Here is a 17,548-nt window from a genome sequence, read left to right as displayed (position 1 = left end):
CATTTCTCATATTTCATATTAAGCATGGTGCTATGTGTAGAGTTCTTATAAAACAAGAATCCTGAGAAGATTTGTTACCCAGTAAAACATTGTATGTTTTATTCTCTTTGCACATATGGCACTGATTTAATAGGAAACAATCAGAAAAATAGTTCTTTGTTCTTTTTAAGGTACTTAATCATGAAGAGAATAATTAAGACATAAGAAAGATCAGATTCTAATGAAAAAATTCCTTCATACCATGCATTCTAGTACTCGGAAAACCAAGACCAATAAATCTGGTCTAAGTGCAAACAGAATGTGGCAAATGTATTATAAATCCAATATTATTTTCCATCTGCAGACCTCTGCTTAAATGGAGTTAGAAATGAGGCTTGAGTGTTGGAACCCAGCATTTTTCTAAATAGAATTGAATCATGTTCATTAAAATTAGTCCTAGATTAAAGGTGTTTTTGAGTGGAGGACTAGAGGACTAAATCCATGAACGGAAAACTGACCCTATACGTACCAGTTACAGTTTTAATCATTATTTATGCATTATATTTATGATCATTTTATTACAACGCTGCAGTCTCCGGTGTGTGTGTCTCGCATTATTGCAGGGGTTTGGGCTCCTCCCCCACTCCTCCTGCGAGGTGGTACACTGCCAGACTGACCTCATATGCCAGGCAGTCAGCATTTGCCTAAAAAACACACATTAAAAACAAGTTCATTTAAATAGCCTGTTTTACACACTCACAAACTGAAGCTAAAAACCTTTTTAAGGAATACTAATGAACCAAATGATGGATTATAATGATAGACATCTTATTGAGACATATTGTCTGGTTGGTACAGGGGTACGGTTCTAATTACAGGAACTACTCTTCAAAGTGATCTGGGTGATGTGCTAGGCGATCCAGTTCATCCAGGAATCAGTCAGACGTGTACACTCGCCTGTGTGTCAGCCTCTGCGTAAACCCGGACCACGTCCTCTGTGCCTGATGGCCGGACAAAGGACCGAGAGAGACTGTATTTTCCCACAATGCCGTCAATTGCTTCCTGCAAGCCAGCGGGACTTGTGGCTCGCCGCTCAGCATCAGTTGTGTCAATCGCCCGCCTGTCTGCCACCTGCAGGACAGTCCATAAACTTTACAATCAATCGAAGTCACATTACGGGATGGGAAGTCCCTCACATTTGTTGCAAGTCACACACCTTGACTTTCAGCTGCCTGTTGGGCAGGTCTGTATAGATTTTGTCCCACTGCTGAACGCTAAGTCCCCGGACAGCCAACACCGCCTCAATAAGCAGCATGTCTGAGATCGCGTCCCCTACCGTCTGCACACAGGGAGGCAGCGTGTGAAGAGGGACGAGGACACACTTCAAAAGTGCCACCTACTGCTGTCTGCTTACCTGGTTCACCAGGTTGACTGTGTCCTCCAGCATCTGTGCAGCACTTTTCCTGTCCTCGGTGAGGCTGGGGTCGGCAGCCAGCCCCTTAATCTGCTCCTCGGCTGAATCACTGAACACAACCTGACATGTATAGGTAGCATCATAAACATGTAAATGTAGACAGCCATTTTCTACCTGGTGAAAACAGATCATTGACTGCATGAGGAGGACTTTTTACCCAAGGTAAAAAAAAAACAAAAAAAACATAAAAATTGTATTCCCTGATGCCATTTATGATAATGTGCTCAGCCACATTGCATAGTTTGAGGGACACAATATCAAGTTTGAGCTGTTGCCTAGACCTACAAATTCACTAATATACACACGTGGACAAAATTGTTGGTACCCTTCAGTCAATGAAAAAAAAACGCACAATGGTCACAGAAATAACTTTAATCTGACAAAAGTAATAATAAATAAAAATTCTATGAAATTTAACCAATGAAAGTCAGACATTGATTTTCAACCATGCTTCAACAGAATTATTTAAAAAAATAAACTCATGAAATAGGCCTGGACAAAAATGATGGTACCCCTAACTTAATATTTTGTTGCACAACCTTTTGAGGCAATCACTGCAATCAACCGATTCCTGTAACGGTCAATGAGACTTCTGCACTTCTCAGCAGGTATTTTGGCCCACTCCTCATGAGCAAACTGCTCCAGTTGTCTCAGGTTTGAAGGGTGCCTTTTACAGACGCCATGTTTCAGCTCTTTCCAAAGATGCTCAATAGGATTGAGGTCAGGGCTCATAGGAGGCCACTTTAGAAGAGTCCAATGTTTTCCTCTTAGCCATTCTTGGGTGTTTTTAGCTGTGTGTTTTGGGTCATTGTCCTGTTGCAAGACCCATGACCTGCAACTGAGACCAAGCTTTCTGACACTGGCCAGCACATTTCTCTCTAGAATCCCTTGATAGTCTTGAGATTTCATTGTACCCTGCACAGATTCAAGACACCCTGTGCCAAATGCAGCAAAGCAGCCCCAGAACATAACAGAATCTCCTCCATGTTTCACAGAAGGGACGGTGTTCTTTTCTTGATATGCTTCATTTTTCCGTCTGTGAGCATAGAGCTGATGTGCCTTGGCAAAAAGTTAAATTTTTGTCTCATCTGTCCATAGGATATTTTTGTGGCTTGTCCACATGTAGTTTGGCAAATTCCAGTCTGGCTTTTTTATGATTTGTTTTCAACAATGGTGTCCTCCTTGGTCGTTTGCCATGAAGTCCACTTTGGCTCAAACTACGAGGATGGTGCGATCTGACACTGATGTTCCTTGAGCTTGAAGTTCACCTTGGATCTCTTTAGAAGTTTTTCTGGGCTCTTTTGTTACCATTCATATTATCCATCTCTTTGATTTGTCATCAATTTTCCTCCTGCGGCCACGTCAAGGGAGGTTGGCTACAGTCCCATGGATCTTAAATTTCTGAATAATATGTGCAACTGTAGTCACAGGAACATCAAGCTGCTTTGAGATGGTCTTATAGCATTTACCTTTGACATACTTGTCTATAATTTTCTTTCTAATCTCCTGAGACAACTCTTTCCTTCGCTTCCTCTGGTCCATGTTGAGTGTGGTAGACACCATGTCACCAAACAACACAGTGACTACCTGGAGCCCCATAAATAGGGCCACTGACAGATTACAAGATTGTAGAGACCTGTGATGGACACACCTTGGATTAACATGTCCCTTTGGTCACATTATTTTCAGTCTTTTCTACGGGTACCATCATTTTTGTCCAGGCCTGTTTCATGAGTTTATTTTTTTTAAATGGCGCGTCTGTGGGACATGCTGAAAACAAGCATATACATTACATTTATGACATTTAGCAGACACTCTTGTCCAGAGCAATTTGTAGCCCATATCTGATCTTCATACCTTGCGGTGACACCATTGGCCCTCTGGCACTTTTTTCCAAGATGTTCTCAAACCTTACGCTACAGCATGACATTCCACTGTAGAGTCAGACATTTCAGTATTCAGCATGGTACTCACAGTGCCATGGCCGTTGGCCTCAAAGTAAACGCCAATGTCAAACTTCTGTGCGGCATGGTGCAAATGCTTCACCCCGGTCTTTACACACTCCACTATCACCTGCAGTATTTAATAATAAATTCCTTATTATTCATTAAAATTACAAGCATGAGAAAAAAATTATGCCAGCATGCATACCAATGAATTTAGGATTTGATTTGCCCAGCTCACCTTCATATTATTTTGCAGGAAGTGGGTGGAGCTCCCATTAGCATACGCTGTCTGCACCACAGCCAATTGCAGATTCAGTCCCGCCTATATGCACATAAAATATATATAGATAACTCAAGACACAAATGACTTCTCTCTCTCACACAAACACTCCTGTGAACACTGACCCCATGTATACCTGTGTGAGCAGCTCTTTAATAAATGTGCTGATGAGTGTGGCAATCTTGTCTCCATCCAGCAGGTGAAAATGCCCCTGTGGGTTGTGGTAATAATACACAATGCGATCAGCATCTCCATCAAATGAGCAGCACCGCTCCCCTGCCACCATCTCCACCCCTGAGTGAGAGCAAAAAAAAAGAGCAAAGAGGAATGAGAAAATGTCTATAATTTTTTTTAAACAATATCTTTATTTATTCCTCTAATTAGCTACTGTGCATATTCAAGTCCATTTTATACATAGAATCCTTTCACTTATTATCCTTTTTAAATATTCAACCAGTTCTAGTTTTATCTATTGTAATACATCTAATCTCATTATTTGTTATATTTCAATTTGAGTTTATATTTCCTCTTTAATAATTTCATAACTGAATTGACGGGTTGGATAAATATTACTGAACTGAACAAGTGAAATGAATTTCATGTTGAGGGTTACAGATGCCACATAGTTCCGGGCAGAATGAAACTGAATCCTGTAGGTGAAGATGCTCCTACTTTCCTGTTAAACATTACTAGCTGATAAAGAGACCTGCTTCAAAGTCTCCTGACCTGGAGCAGAAGCTTGGCGAAAATCTCAGGAGATTTAGAAGTAATAACGTCTGGCCATTACCCTGAGGAGACCTCTGCTGTACTTTGACATAGTCAGCGCCACAGAGGTGGTTGAGGCGACCGGAGGTACCATCATTATAGAGGTTGAAGGACAGCCGCTGTTGGAGGAAGGGCTCCATCTCCCTCATCTTAAGAGCACCGATACCATTTGCCCCGTCTATTCGCAAGGGGCTCTGATCAGTGGTCAGCTTAACAGCCTGTTGGAGACACCAGTATCTCAAAGAAAGGTGACAATAAGAAAAGGTGCATTAACACCAGAAATGCTATACTTTTATCACGGTTCCCGCTCAAAGGCTGACTTAACATTCAGACTTTTCCATGACCTCCAACATTTGGGTGCTGTTCAGAATAGGTTATTTAAAGGGTTATCCAATTTAAAACTGCATTTATGTAATTGCTGTTGAATATCATGGCTTGGCGTGTTGAATGGAACAAACCAAAACCTCAAATCAATCTCTGACATCCTCTACATGCATCTTTTCTTTTAGCACTTTGGGTGAGCCAGTCCTAAAATTCTTTATTTTCAAGCCACATATCTACACTTGCCTGGCATGTTTGGTAAGTTAGCAAGTGTAAGGACATATGTAGACACATAAAAACGCTCACTGGGAACAAAGAAACATAAATACAGGTTTTGGCTACTGCACTATATGCCATTAATAAAATTCCCTAATACTTCCCTGATTTGACACCCAAATGATCAAATTCTCTGACTTTCCCGGTCTGGAAATGCCTGTACAGTAATTCCCTAATATTCCATACATTTCCAGGCCCCTGGGAACCCTGTTTTATCCATTCACACAAGCAAAACAAAGACAAAGGCTTTGGTTGAGACCTGAGAGTGAGGTTTACACAGGCGCATCATTGGTCTGTGCAAGCAAACATGGAGACCTTAGCAGACGTTTACCTTACTCGTAATTTGGACAAAAGCCTGAGAGAGTTTCTGGTAGTAGCCCTCCAAACTGGCATTGCCATAGGAACCATTGGTGTTTTGACAGCGCACCAGGTAGTGGAGCTGAGGTGTGGTTACCAGGCCAAAGTCTATCAGAGAGCAAAAACACAGACACCAAAAATTGGTAGAGGACACAAAATGGGTAGAAAATGTATTCTTCATACCATGTAATCTGAATGAACTGAAAACTGATCAAACTGAAACGAGGCTGATGGTCCAGACAGTGCCTTCAAAGATATTCAAAACTTTTGCGAGTGGAGGTGCCATGGTGTGGGAAGCCTCTACAGCATTACACTTTCCCATAAAAGAAAAGGATCAGAGAACAATTGTTCTACTTTATCTACTTACAACTGACTCAATCATTTGGCTCATCATCATCACTAAAAGGAACAGACAAGTTTAGCCAAAGTTTACCATGTATACTTACTGCTAATAAGTGAAGTGAAAGTGAAGTGATTGTCACACGTGATACACAGCAGCACAGCACACAGTGCACACTGTGAAATTTGTCCTCTGCATTTAACCCATCACCCTGAGTGAGCAGTGGGCAGCCATGACAGGCGCCCGGGGAGCAGTGTGTGTGGACGGTGCTTTGCTCAGTGGCACCTCAGTGGTACCTTGGCAGATCGGGATTCAAACCAGCAACCTTCTGATTACGGGGCCGCTTCCTTAACCACTAGGCCACCACTGCCCCATAATCTGGACATTTGCTGCTGAGCCATTAAAACCTTTATTTGAATTGGGTACATTATATATATATATGGTGCATACAGTATTTTCATGACCATTTTCCATTTAGAAAACACATTGAATGAGAAGGTGTGTCCAAACGTTTGGCCTGTACTGTATATGTTTGTATATGTAAAATGCAAACAATGTAAATATATAAATTATGTAAATGTACAAAATCACACATTTTCAATAAATGAGGGTTAAAGCTGTGTGAAATGCTGTGAACCGCATGTTACATGGTTCTGCCAGTTTAAATGCAGCAGGCACACTGCCCCCATGTTTGAGCATCTCGTCAACTTTATGGATCCATTTGAAGCAAAAAACCCTTTGTAACGCCACAGGTGAGGCGTAAACTCACGACATGTAAAACATTAACCGTGACATTGGCTCACATTTAAAGGGTCCTAATAGGTGGCATCTGTGGGTGATCAGGACCCAGCACACCGGAGTACAGGCACCAAATAAATGGTTCAGGGACGCTGAGGAATCACACTTATTCACTCTCTGTCTCCATCTTTAGGTGGGGAGTGACTGACTAGACTGAATTTGACATCCAGGACATTCCCAATATCACACAGCTGGTCTCACTGCTTTGTTCTGGTTCACTTGTATTCTGGTCACTAACAGCAGGCAATGACCTCCAGTGCAACACATCACAGGACTATCACAGTCCAGTGAAAGTACATGCAGTTATCCGTAATGTAAAGAATACCAGTTCTTTACGTTATCTTCCCTGACGTGTGTGTTTTTAAGGTCCAACCCCTTTCATTGATCTTTTCCTTAAAGACACAGCAATTAACAGCATTAGAATAAATACTAATTTATTTATTTTTGTATTATATTATTACAAAAAAAATTCTCAAAGCTACGCATGTTAGATTGGTTCTGAGTCATATGTGTTCAATGTACAATTGTGGCCAAAAGTTTTGACAATGACACAGTTTTCACAAAGTTTGCTGCTTCAGTGTTTTTAGGTCTTTTTTGTCAGTTTCTGTGGTGAATTGAACTATAATTTTAATTGAAGCATTTTATGAAGCAGTTTCAATGCAATTTATTAACAATTACATCAAGTTTATGCTAAGAGTCAATATTTGCAGTGTTGTCCCTTTTTTTCAAGACCTCTGCAATTCACCCTGGCATCAACTTCTGGCCCAAATCCTGACTAATGGCGGCCCGTTCCGTCATAATCACGGCTTGGAGTTTGTTTGTCCATCCGCCTCTTGAGGATTGACCACAAATTCTCAATTGGATTAAGTTCCGGGAGTTTCCCGGCTCAAAAATGTCTAGTTATTCTCTCCAGAGAAAAACCTTATGTTGCGGTGCTCCATCATGCTGGAAAAGGCATTATTCTTCACCAAACTGTTCTTGGATGGTTGGGAGAAGTGGCTGTGTTCTTATGCAAAATTGTGATTGAGCCCACACCCGTGAATGAGAAGCAGCCCCACACATGAATGGTCTCAGGATGCTTTACTGTTGGCACGAGACAGGACTGATGGTGGCACTCTCCTTTACTTCTCCAGACAGTCATTTTTCCAGATGCCCCAAACTATCGGACACTTTATTTTCATGGAAAAGAGGGACTTTGCACATGTATTTAAAGACCATTTAAAGCTTGCTTGCATTTATGTGGACACTGGAATCCTTACTGTTTGTGTTTGCTTTTCAGTTGCTGGTCTTCATGCCACGCGCCTTTGTGTTTGTTTCAGCCCCTTTTCCTTGCTAATGTTCTTTTATAGTAAACCCCCTTTTCGGAAGATGCCTCGCTTCTGCGCCTCCTTCCCCCTTGAGCCCTGAGACATGACAATTCAATTCTAATCCAAGAAAGTTTGTAGAACTAACCATGACTGTGATCACCCAGAGAAGAAACTCCATCCAGCACAGCCTGTGATAAATCCTCACTGCTGAGCCTGGGGACAAATAAAGGACATTTTACAGCAAACTGTTTCCACTGGCTGCTTCAATAGCAAGTTAGGGTCTGTATAGGAACAGTCATGCAAAGTCACCTTGGTTTGGACAAAAAAAAAATTATGACCTGGTGTCTCTCCCAACAAAGACCATGGCCTTCTTGTCCATACTGATGGCTTCTTGCTTAATGATGTCCTTTAGAGTGGTCAGCAGGGCATCCTGCTCAGCGTTGGTCAACTGCGTTGCGTAGCTCTCCCATGCTACAGCCACCATCTCTCCCATGGGGTCAATCAGCTTCACTCCATTGTCCTCCTGGGGAGAGAGTAAGGTCCAAGTTTAGAATAATTTAAATCTGTCCTTACTTTTTATTTTTTAAGGTTATTTCTAAATGGCCCTGAATATTGGAATGGCAGTGAATGGCAGCTTCATCCTCCCACAAATACCGCTTTGCATCGCACTTGGTGATGTAAGGCTTGGAGGTGGAAGCCCATTCTATGATGCTCTCTACACACTGTTCTTGAGTTAATCTGAAGGCCACGTGATATTTGAATCGCTGTATCTAATGACTGCACCTCACCATGCGCTGAACCCAGTCTATGATTTTATGTGGTCTACCACTTTGTAGCTGAGCTGCTCTTGCTTTGTTACAATACCACAATACCACTAACAGTTGACTGTGTAATAGTACTAATAATTATAACTTGCTGCATATGTAGTACCCTATCATGGTACCATGGTGGATTTCCCTGAGCTTCTGAGAGCAACCCATTCTTTCAGAAATGTAGGATTTTAAAATTCAAATATATTGTTGATTGGGTTGTTGTCAAACTGCTCCACGGTACTGAACTTAGTATGCTCAGTATGAGAGAGGACAAAAACACAAACAAATATCAAATATTGACCAATTATAAATTCACCATCTCAGTAAAGTCATAATCAACCACTTGAAGATTGTTTTACAAAAATATGCCATGCAGACAATACAAATAGCAGCAGTGACCTCGGGGTTGTGAGAGGCAGTGACCATCACTCCAATGGTGGACATGGTCTTTTTGGCTCTCAGGGCAGCCAGGAGGCCCATGCGGAACATGACATGATCCAGATGCCTGGCAGTGGTACGGAAACCAGCCGTGCCGTACTGCAGGACAAGCCCCGCTGGTTTGGGATGGAGAAGGGACTTCAGGGACACTCCCTCAAAATGGACCATTCCTGCCACAGATCAGAATGGAAATGCTTTATAGACAGTCAAAAAATTTTTTTAGGACACTATGGTAAACTAAGGCGGGTGGCCCATGACATGCTAGTAAAAAAATGATAGTAAGACAATGTCATTATATTTATGGAATGGACATTTGCGGTAGAAAACATTGCTACCTGCCCAGTGTTTGGCTTGAATATGTAAAAACAGAGCAGAATTTAAATACATATACATGCGGTGTGGTAGTAGCCTAGTGGGTAACACACTCGCCTATGAACCAGAAGACCCAGGTTCAAACCCCACTTACTACCATTGTGTCCCTGAGCAAGACACTTAACCCTGAGTGTCTCCAGGGGGGGACTGTCCCTGTACCTACTGATTGTAAGTCGCTCTGGATAAGGGCATCTGATAAATGCCTTAAATGTAAATGTATACATAAATACATACATACATACACACACACACACACACACACACACACACACACACACACACACACACACACACAGGAAATAATTTATTGCCATGTTCTATCGGATGACTAGGTGAATTTTCATACATTGTGTTGTTTATTTTTATGATTATCTGGCAAGCCACAGAGGAGCTCCATGGTTTAAACTAACTTTTTGAAATGTATTGTCGTTATGAAACAGATTAAAAAATATATTTTTTCTATGCCAACAGCACAATAAGTGCGATTCATACAGAAAGTAAACGGCGTATGAGCGAAATGAATGAAGTCCACACGCAACAGCGTCCTGCGACTTGGTATGAATTTTTGCGTCTTAAACGCGAAACAGAGAATCTAATCGAGTTTTGCCACTACAAATGCACGACTTACTTGTTCAGAACGCTTGTTCGGTGTTCCAGGCGTATTCTGGAGACGCTTCCTTCTTCGCGTCTCCTGGTGACGTGTGAGTTCCGGGTTTGGAGCCCCGCCTCTCCGGAACGCCCACTTTTGGAAAGGCAGAGGGGCCGTGTGCACGTATGGAAGGACAAACAGCAAATATTACCTTACTGCTAAACAGACACTTTGTTGTATAAAATATCTAGCTGGTTTCTCATTACATTCCAAATTACATTCAATAGTTGTAGTTTGGGTGCAGAATAACAACGTGAATGTATAGGATAATTGTAATTTCACCCCCTTTTACCCTTATTGTTGGTTTATGTGAGTTCTGCAGTTCTGTTGTGTTCTATTTTGCGCTTGTGGTCCAGCAGGATGATATTTTGTCTCACTGTGTACTATCTATATGAATGGGATCATAATAAAGTTGTACTTACTCACATGCTTAAATACATGTACTGTAATTCTGTACTATTAAATTCTGCACTCAGAACTCAACCCACTGGATTTTCCTCCATTAAATTCTGTGCTGTCTGTTTCATTCCTGCGTTGTTTTTATCATGGTACATATGCACAAGTCGATTCTATGCAAAAAGTCAGATCGATTGGGATATGTCTCAAAACCTGTGATGAACTGGATCAGACACTGTCAGCTACATCTGTGTGCCCAACGTCACCTAACATACCCCCTACCATCTTATGCAAGAGTAGAGGATGTAAAGGGGTGAGCGCTGTACTGTGGTGAGGTGGTATTTCACAACCACATCTACTGTATAGAAAACACTGGGTGTGCAACAGGTAAACCAGTATGCATTCATTATTTAGATCCACACAGACAAAGAAGCACACAGCTCCAATCAAATGCATGCACGGACAGAAAGACACATCATGCAGAAATGTTTTGTGGTTTGGTTTTATGCGTATTCATATACATATATATATATATACTAAGCACTGTGAGCTTTCAAAGCCACATATTTATGATATTACAATCTACTTATGTACTCAATGGATGTACTACTTATGGATCAAATGGATGTGCTATGTACATCTGTGTCACAAAGACTTTTCATACAAATCAACTTAATTATTCCTTACAGTGCAGAATTAGTAATGTAATTTGTAAAAATAACATATTAGTACACAATATATAAATGCATGGTCTTATAATGCACCTTCGACTGTGATCGTTCGAACGAATAATAAATGTTTAAATGTGGGATTTAGCCCGGAGCGCCATCCTCTCCTTCCTCGGCCCCGTCAGATGACGTCACGTTCCGTCAGCGTGGTATTCGCACGTCACCTGACCCCGTCCGTCGAACGCAGTCGAGAGGTGGAGGAGGGTGGGTGTCGCTCACGCGAGTAAATTAAAAAAGATCATTAACCAACGCGAGAGGAACAGCGATCGCACCCTGTCCGAGGTCGAGAACGATCTGCGAGTCGGAGACCCGCGTCGTCATCTTACTGGAAAAAAAAAAAAAAAAAAAAAAACAGGACAGCCCTTTTCTCTGAGATTTGTCACGTGGGATTTGAAATCAGCCATTCCGGAGGTAAAAGGGCCATTTTTCCCCACCGTGGATCTGCTTCCGAAATAGACGCTCTTCGTTCCAGCGTCGGGCGTTACGTAAGAGGCATAACGGGACGCGCGCAGCGACAAGCGGGCGACCTTGTGTAAGTCCGCCCGTGTCACAATGGGAATGTCGACCTGACTGTCGATTGATGAACCGAAGCGGCGAATAGCGACGAGTTTCCTGCTTTTCCCTACATATCCGCATCTTTAACCGCGACAGGCGCGTTAGCCCGCAAGGTCGTGACGTCCGGCCGCTTTTAGGTTTCCTTCGGAAAGGACCGACCGGACGAAGCTCCTGTTTTTTTATCGCTGGATCTCGCTACGGAAGGACCATGTCTGGCCAGACTCTGACGGATCGCATCGCCGCGGCGCAGTACCAGCTGACCGGCTCCGACGTGGCGACGCGCGTCTGCAAGGCCACCACGCACGAGGTGATGGCGCCCAAGAAGAAGCACCTGGACTGTAAGTGCTCCCCCCTTTCTCGACCGAAACGGTAACGTTTTACAGCAGGGCCGCCATTTATCCCCTTCAGCACCACAGACAGCGCCATATTCCCCTCCTGCATCATGGGAGATTTGTGTATTTGTCCCACAGCGTGGCCTGATGCAGATATGCAGGGACCCTGTCCCACAGCGTGGCCTGATGCAGATATGCAGGGACCCTGTCCCACAGCGTGGCCTGATGCCGATATGCAGGGACCCTGTCCCACAGCGTGGCCTGGTGCCGATATGCAGGGACCCTGTCCCACAGCGTGGCCTGATGCCGATATGCAGGGACCCTGTCCCACAGCGTGGCCTGATGCCGATATGCAGGGACCCTGTCCCACAGCGTGGCCTGGTGCCGATATGCAGGGACCCTGTCCCACAGCGTGGCCTGATGCCGATATGCAGGGACCCTGTCCCACAGCGTGGCCTGGTGCCGATATGCAGGGACCCTGTCCCACACCGTGGCCTGGTGCCGATATGCAGGGACCCTGTCCCACAGCGTGGCCTGATGCCGATATGCAGGGACCCTGTCCCACAGCGTGGCCTGGTGCCGATATGCAGGGACCCTGTCCCACACCGTGGCCTGATGCCGATATGCAGGGACCCTGTCCCACAGCGTGGCCTGGTGCCGATATGCAGGGACCCTGTCCCACAGCGTGGCCTGGTGCCGATATGCAGGGACCCTGTCCCACACCGTGGCCTGATGCCGATATGCAGGGACCCTGTCCCACAGCGTGGCCTGATGCCGATATGCAGGGACCCTGTCCCACACCGTGGCCTGGTGCCGATATGCAGGGACCCTGTCCCACAGCGTGGCCTGGTGCCGATATGCAGGGACTCTGTCCCACAGCGTGGCCTGGTGCCGATATGCAGGGACCCTGTCCCACAGCGTGGCCTGATGCCGATATGCAGGGACCCTGTCCCACACCGTGGCCTGATGGCGATATGCAGGGACCCTGTCCCACACCGTGGCCCGATGGCCATATGCAGGGACCCTGTCCCACACCGTGGCCCGATGCCGATATGCAGGGATCCTGTCCCACAGCGTGGCCTGATGGCGATATGCAGGGACCCTGTCCCACAGCGTGGCCTGAAGGCGATATGCAGGGACTCTGTCCCACACCGTGGCCTGATGGCGATATGCAGGGACCCTCTGTTGTTCCCAGCCTTACACATGCTGCCTAATGCCAAGGCAGCTTAAGCCGAGCCGACGGACGGGCGCAATCTGGGAAGGAGGCGCAGTGGCTGCTGAATTATGGATTCCGCCAAAGCATGGCATGCATAATTTACACCGGCAAAGGGTGACCATGGTAGTGCCTGATACAGGCTGTTTCCTGGTCGAAATAGCCGGTGGAGGATAAATAAGGTGACATTTCTTTATCTGACAAGACATATATATCCAGGCAGAAGAACAGACAGGCAAGTGTCACACGACACCTTGTTGTCATGTGTGCGGATTTTTTTTTATTTAAATGCTGGCCTGCCTGCTATATTAAAGCAAAACATGTCTTCTCATTTAGCACACGTAACTGTAAATGTGTGTATCCATTACATGGAGCAGGAATCTATATCACATGGGTCTATGTGATAAGAACTGCATTTATACACCCACCATCCAGTGCAAATTCATTCTTTACTCTATGTTTTTAATTTAACATTCTTGCAGCCTTGGTATTTTTTTTTTTATAAGTGAATGTTGGGCTTTGCCGTCCTGGACTTTGCTGTTGTTGGTTGCATTTTCTCAGCGGCGTGGTTTTCACTCATCTCCATTTTCTGTATTTCACTTACAAATTCTAGAATTTCTTTCCTCATTGATTGACCAGGAAACAGGCTGTCTGGTTGTCATAGTGACAGCCAGGAAGACAGTGTTGAGAGAAAAAGAGAGAGATGGAGATGGCACTCAGTAAATGTATATTAATGACTAATTAATAACAATATGATGACACCATATAGCAGGTACCATCAATGTAAATGTACATGATATTACAGTGAACTGCACAGTGATGTACACTGTGGTATTATAAGACGGGGTGGACCACAGGGTGGACAATGTTCGCAGACTGCCTGTGCCTCTTCAAATGGATTCCAGGTCTGAGACCTGGAAATTGTATGATTGCACTTCAGTTCTTTTTCGAGGCCTTTAGACCTTTGTCTGCATAGAGTTCAGTGCTTTAACCAGGCAAATCTGTTTTTTAAAGCCCTAGGACTGAAAAAGCCCTACACACAAAAAAACATACAGAACCCCAATATGGCATTTTTCTTTTTAAAAATATATTTATAAAATATATAAAAAGTATAAAAAATGCACAAAGAAAGTACATTTAGTCTTACCACAATTCGATGTGAAATATTTCTTTCCATTTAAACTGGAAAATGTTAAAGTGGCCTTCTGCAGGGCACCTCACCTACTGCACTGAACTGAATAGAACGTTGCGTCTCCCTGGATTGACTTCACGGATGTGTCGTTATGTGGCGTCTTTCTCAGTTTTTGGATTTCTTTAGACACACAAGCACACGCACACGTGCACCACACACAAGCGCCCAGGGAGGGAGGGGTTTGTGGTAATCTAAGAGCGTGTCTCTGCTGTGGTGTATCCTGGCGGCGATAATCTGGGCTATTCCTATCATTTCACCCTCTGCAGTGTGACAGTCCATAGTAGCACACACACACACACACCTGCTGCCACTGGCTTACTCTAAGAGTCTTTATTTAGATCTCATCATGTCTCATTACCATCACAGATGCTGTAGTGTGTATTTTGAGGCTATTACAGGCTATTGAATGCACAATGGTAGCTGAGATAGAGCCACTTTTGTTGTATACTGACAGTTTATGAACGTGTGTGTGTCAAAATATGACATTATAAATGTCTTTTTCCATAAAGAAGGGAGCTAGAAATGTACAATTGGCTTTGATAATGTCAACTCTTTTCTGCTTTGATATATGTGAAGTCATCCAATTGCTTTTTTGTCACCTGCAAACCTCAAGTTTCATGTCCAAGGCTTGTGGTGTCATATAACGGGATAACAATAGAACAGGATAATGATAAGAGATCTATTCCTTTTTAGCCGCAAAATGATTTTGTTACATTAGCCCAACCAAGATTCTAAGTAGGGTTAAGGTCAAGACTTGGCCAATTCATGTGTGAAATTCAGTCTTAGTAGCGAGGCCTGCGCCCTGAATAAGTCCTGAGCTTCATGAATCCTGGCACTGGATCATGTTGGAATGCAGCTGTGCCAACAGGGATGGAAATGTGTGATCATTCAGACCTCATTTTATTGCCACTTTATTGCTTGTACAGTATTAGTCTTGTACAGTATTGGCTGTACATTATGGGTGCATCTGTCTTCCTTCTTAGAGAGTTGCTAGTTCAGAAGATTATGTTATTCAAATGGACCATTAGTGAAATTGTGAAAGCGATTGTCATTGTGATACACAGCAGCACAGCACACGGTGCACACAGTGAAATTTGTCCTCTGCATTTAACCCATCACCCTGAGTGAGCAGTGGGCAGCCATGACAGGCGCCCGGGGAACACGTCTCCTCCTCTTCCTCTTTGCTGAGTCATGTAGCAGCTGGAGCACCATTACTAGTTGTAGATGTGCACCCATCCCCCTTTATATGACCAGGCATTACCTCTGGCAACCACACCCCTTTTCTCTTCGTTTCTCTTTCTCCTCTCTATGTCTCTCTGTAGGTGGTCTTTGGATGGTGAGACGAATGGACATGAAAATGTCACTTTGTGAGATTATTTAATATTAATCTGAGTTCCCCTGGCCTGTCTATGGTCCTGCAGTGGCTGGGAATGGTGATAGGTGTAAAGACTGATTTGGTTATTCTGCTTCGCCGTTCAGAGAGCGGCAGGACAGATGGCCGGATCTGGAATTTGGCCCATTATGACTTCATAAGGGGAAATGTTACCCCCCGTTTCCCACCCCTCTCATAAAAAAAAAGTATCTCCACCGACCGTCATGGCTTCCAAACATGCAAAGCATTGCAATTACCTGGTGATTGGATGTAAAAATGAGCACAAATAAATTTTTTTAGTTCCATCATGCGAGACTCTGAAGAACCAGTGGGTTCATTTTATTTGTTCTGGAAAAAACGGCAACACAACTTCCTGTCTGTGGCAAACATTGTGGTTGGTTAATGGTGTTGATGACGTAGTTTCTGTGAATGCCTGCTCCCCGCTCTCCTCCTCATTAGCATTTAAAACTACAGACAGCGAAACGGCGCGTCCTGGGGGACTGGATTAAAGTGCACCAAGGAGACTTCAGATTAGGGGACCCCTAAGAGCTATATAAAAATCTCATTACATATCAACCTTTTATCCTGTGATGTGTTTTCTCAGCCAATATATAAAAATCTTTAATGTAATATCTTTACAGATCTCATCTCAGCCACCAATGAGACCAATGTCAATATCCCCCAGATGGCTGACACGCTGTTTGAGAGGGCCACCAACGCCAGTTGGGTGGTGGTCTTCAAGGCCCTGGTCACCACGCACCACATGTGCATACATGGCAACGAGGTGAGGTACCGCTCCAGCTTTCTGCTGCTTTGATCTGAAATGAAATGATATACCGAATGACTGTACTTGTTTGCAGAGGTTCATCCAGTACCTTGCGTCTAGGACTTCTCTCTTCAACCTCAGCAATTTCATTGACAAAACAGGCTCCCATGGTGAGTACTGCAGTCCCCCCAATTCATGAAGGGCTGGTGGTGTCATTTAATAATTTAATACATTTTACTACACTATGCTTTGAACACATTTTTTCAGTATCTTATGCATCTCTTTAAAACCATGCCACCCTGTCACATTCCTGACACTAACAAGGTCACATGAGTGAATGCTGTTGGAATGATGCTGCCTAGGAACGGCTGAATCTGAAATTAATTAAATAGGATTTAAAAAGTTAAAAATTGTTATTACTGCAACAGCTATAATGCTAAAATATTATGATAAATCAGCTCAACTTTGTGCATTTCTTTATAGGCTAACAATATGCACATTTTAAGTGGCTATAGATGGATTATGTATAGTTACAACCAATTAAGTGAACATTAAATTGTTGTGAGCTAGGACATTAAATTGCTTTTTTGTGTGTGTGTCTGGCCACATTCAAACATCTCATTATTAGACTCTCACTCTAAATGCAAAATCTATGGTTTAACATTTATATGTTAAACCATGAAATGGGTTACAAAAGCCATATTTCCATTGTTAACCATGATGAAAGTGTGCTTCACTGGGTCATTAAAGGTTTTTTAAGAGCTCCACCCTTACACTGTCAAAACAGCTCTTAACCGTGGGATCCGTGGGGGGTGAAAACAGGGCCTTTAGAAGCTAAAATGATTTTGAGGTGAAGCAGAGTAGAGACAGGCAACGGCTG

General features: G+C 43.6%; 2 protein-coding genes across 13 annotated transcripts in view; one reads left to right on the top strand and one right to left on the bottom strand.

The window, feature by feature from the left end:
* Positions 1-74: 74 nt before the first annotated feature.
* Positions 75-14,653, bottom strand: pgm3 (phosphoglucomutase 3). 3 transcript variants are annotated; one of them, XM_029002084.1, is made up of 14 exons: positions 14,486-14,643; positions 10,094-10,207; positions 9,055-9,263; positions 8,182-8,366; positions 7,989-8,056; positions 5,373-5,506; positions 4,467-4,662; positions 3,816-3,973; positions 3,638-3,721; positions 3,428-3,526; positions 1,394-1,513; positions 1,196-1,318; positions 937-1,110; positions 75-683 (listed from the first exon to the last, which is right to left on the bottom strand). In XM_029002084.1, exons 3-14 carry the CDS (start codon positions 9,259-9,261, stop codon positions 594-596), a joined length of 1,638 nt encoding a protein of 545 aa, XP_028857917.1. In that variant the 5' UTR covers positions 9,262-9,263; positions 10,094-10,207; positions 14,486-14,643; the 3' UTR covers positions 75-593. The 3 variants fall into 3 exon arrangements, with proteins under 3 accessions (XP_028857917.1, XP_028857915.1, XP_028857916.1); XM_029002082.1 differs by having other exon boundaries at positions 594-683; positions 14,560-14,653; XM_029002083.1 differs by lacking the exon at positions 14,486-14,643 and adding an exon at positions 11,275-11,458 and having other exon boundaries at positions 594-683.
* Positions 11,392-17,548, top strand: part of LOC114802928 (clathrin coat assembly protein AP180) — a 24,053-nt gene continuing 17,896 nt past the window's right edge. For 4 of the 10 annotated variants that reach the window (XR_003751828.1, XR_003751827.1, XM_029002079.1 and 1 more), the window contains exons 1-3: positions 11,392-12,131; positions 16,544-16,686; positions 16,763-16,838. Coding sequence is in view for 7 of the 10 variants with exons in the window: in XM_029002079.1 (XP_028857912.1) it covers positions 12,002-12,131; positions 16,544-16,686; positions 16,763-16,838 (349 nt within the window). In the remaining 3 variants the exon portion in view is untranslated. The remainder of the gene's footprint in view (positions 12,132-16,543; positions 16,687-16,762; positions 16,839-17,548) is intronic. The other 6 variants (XR_003751829.1, XM_029002080.1, XM_029002081.1 and 3 more) reach the window with 2 other exon arrangements.

The sequence above is a fragment of the Denticeps clupeoides genome, chromosome 14 (assembly GCF_900700375.1).
Source record: "Denticeps clupeoides chromosome 14, fDenClu1.1, whole genome shotgun sequence".
NCBI lineage: Eukaryota > Metazoa > Chordata > Actinopteri > Clupeiformes > Denticipitidae > Denticeps > Denticeps clupeoides.
This window is presented reverse-complemented; position numbering and strand designations above follow the sequence as displayed.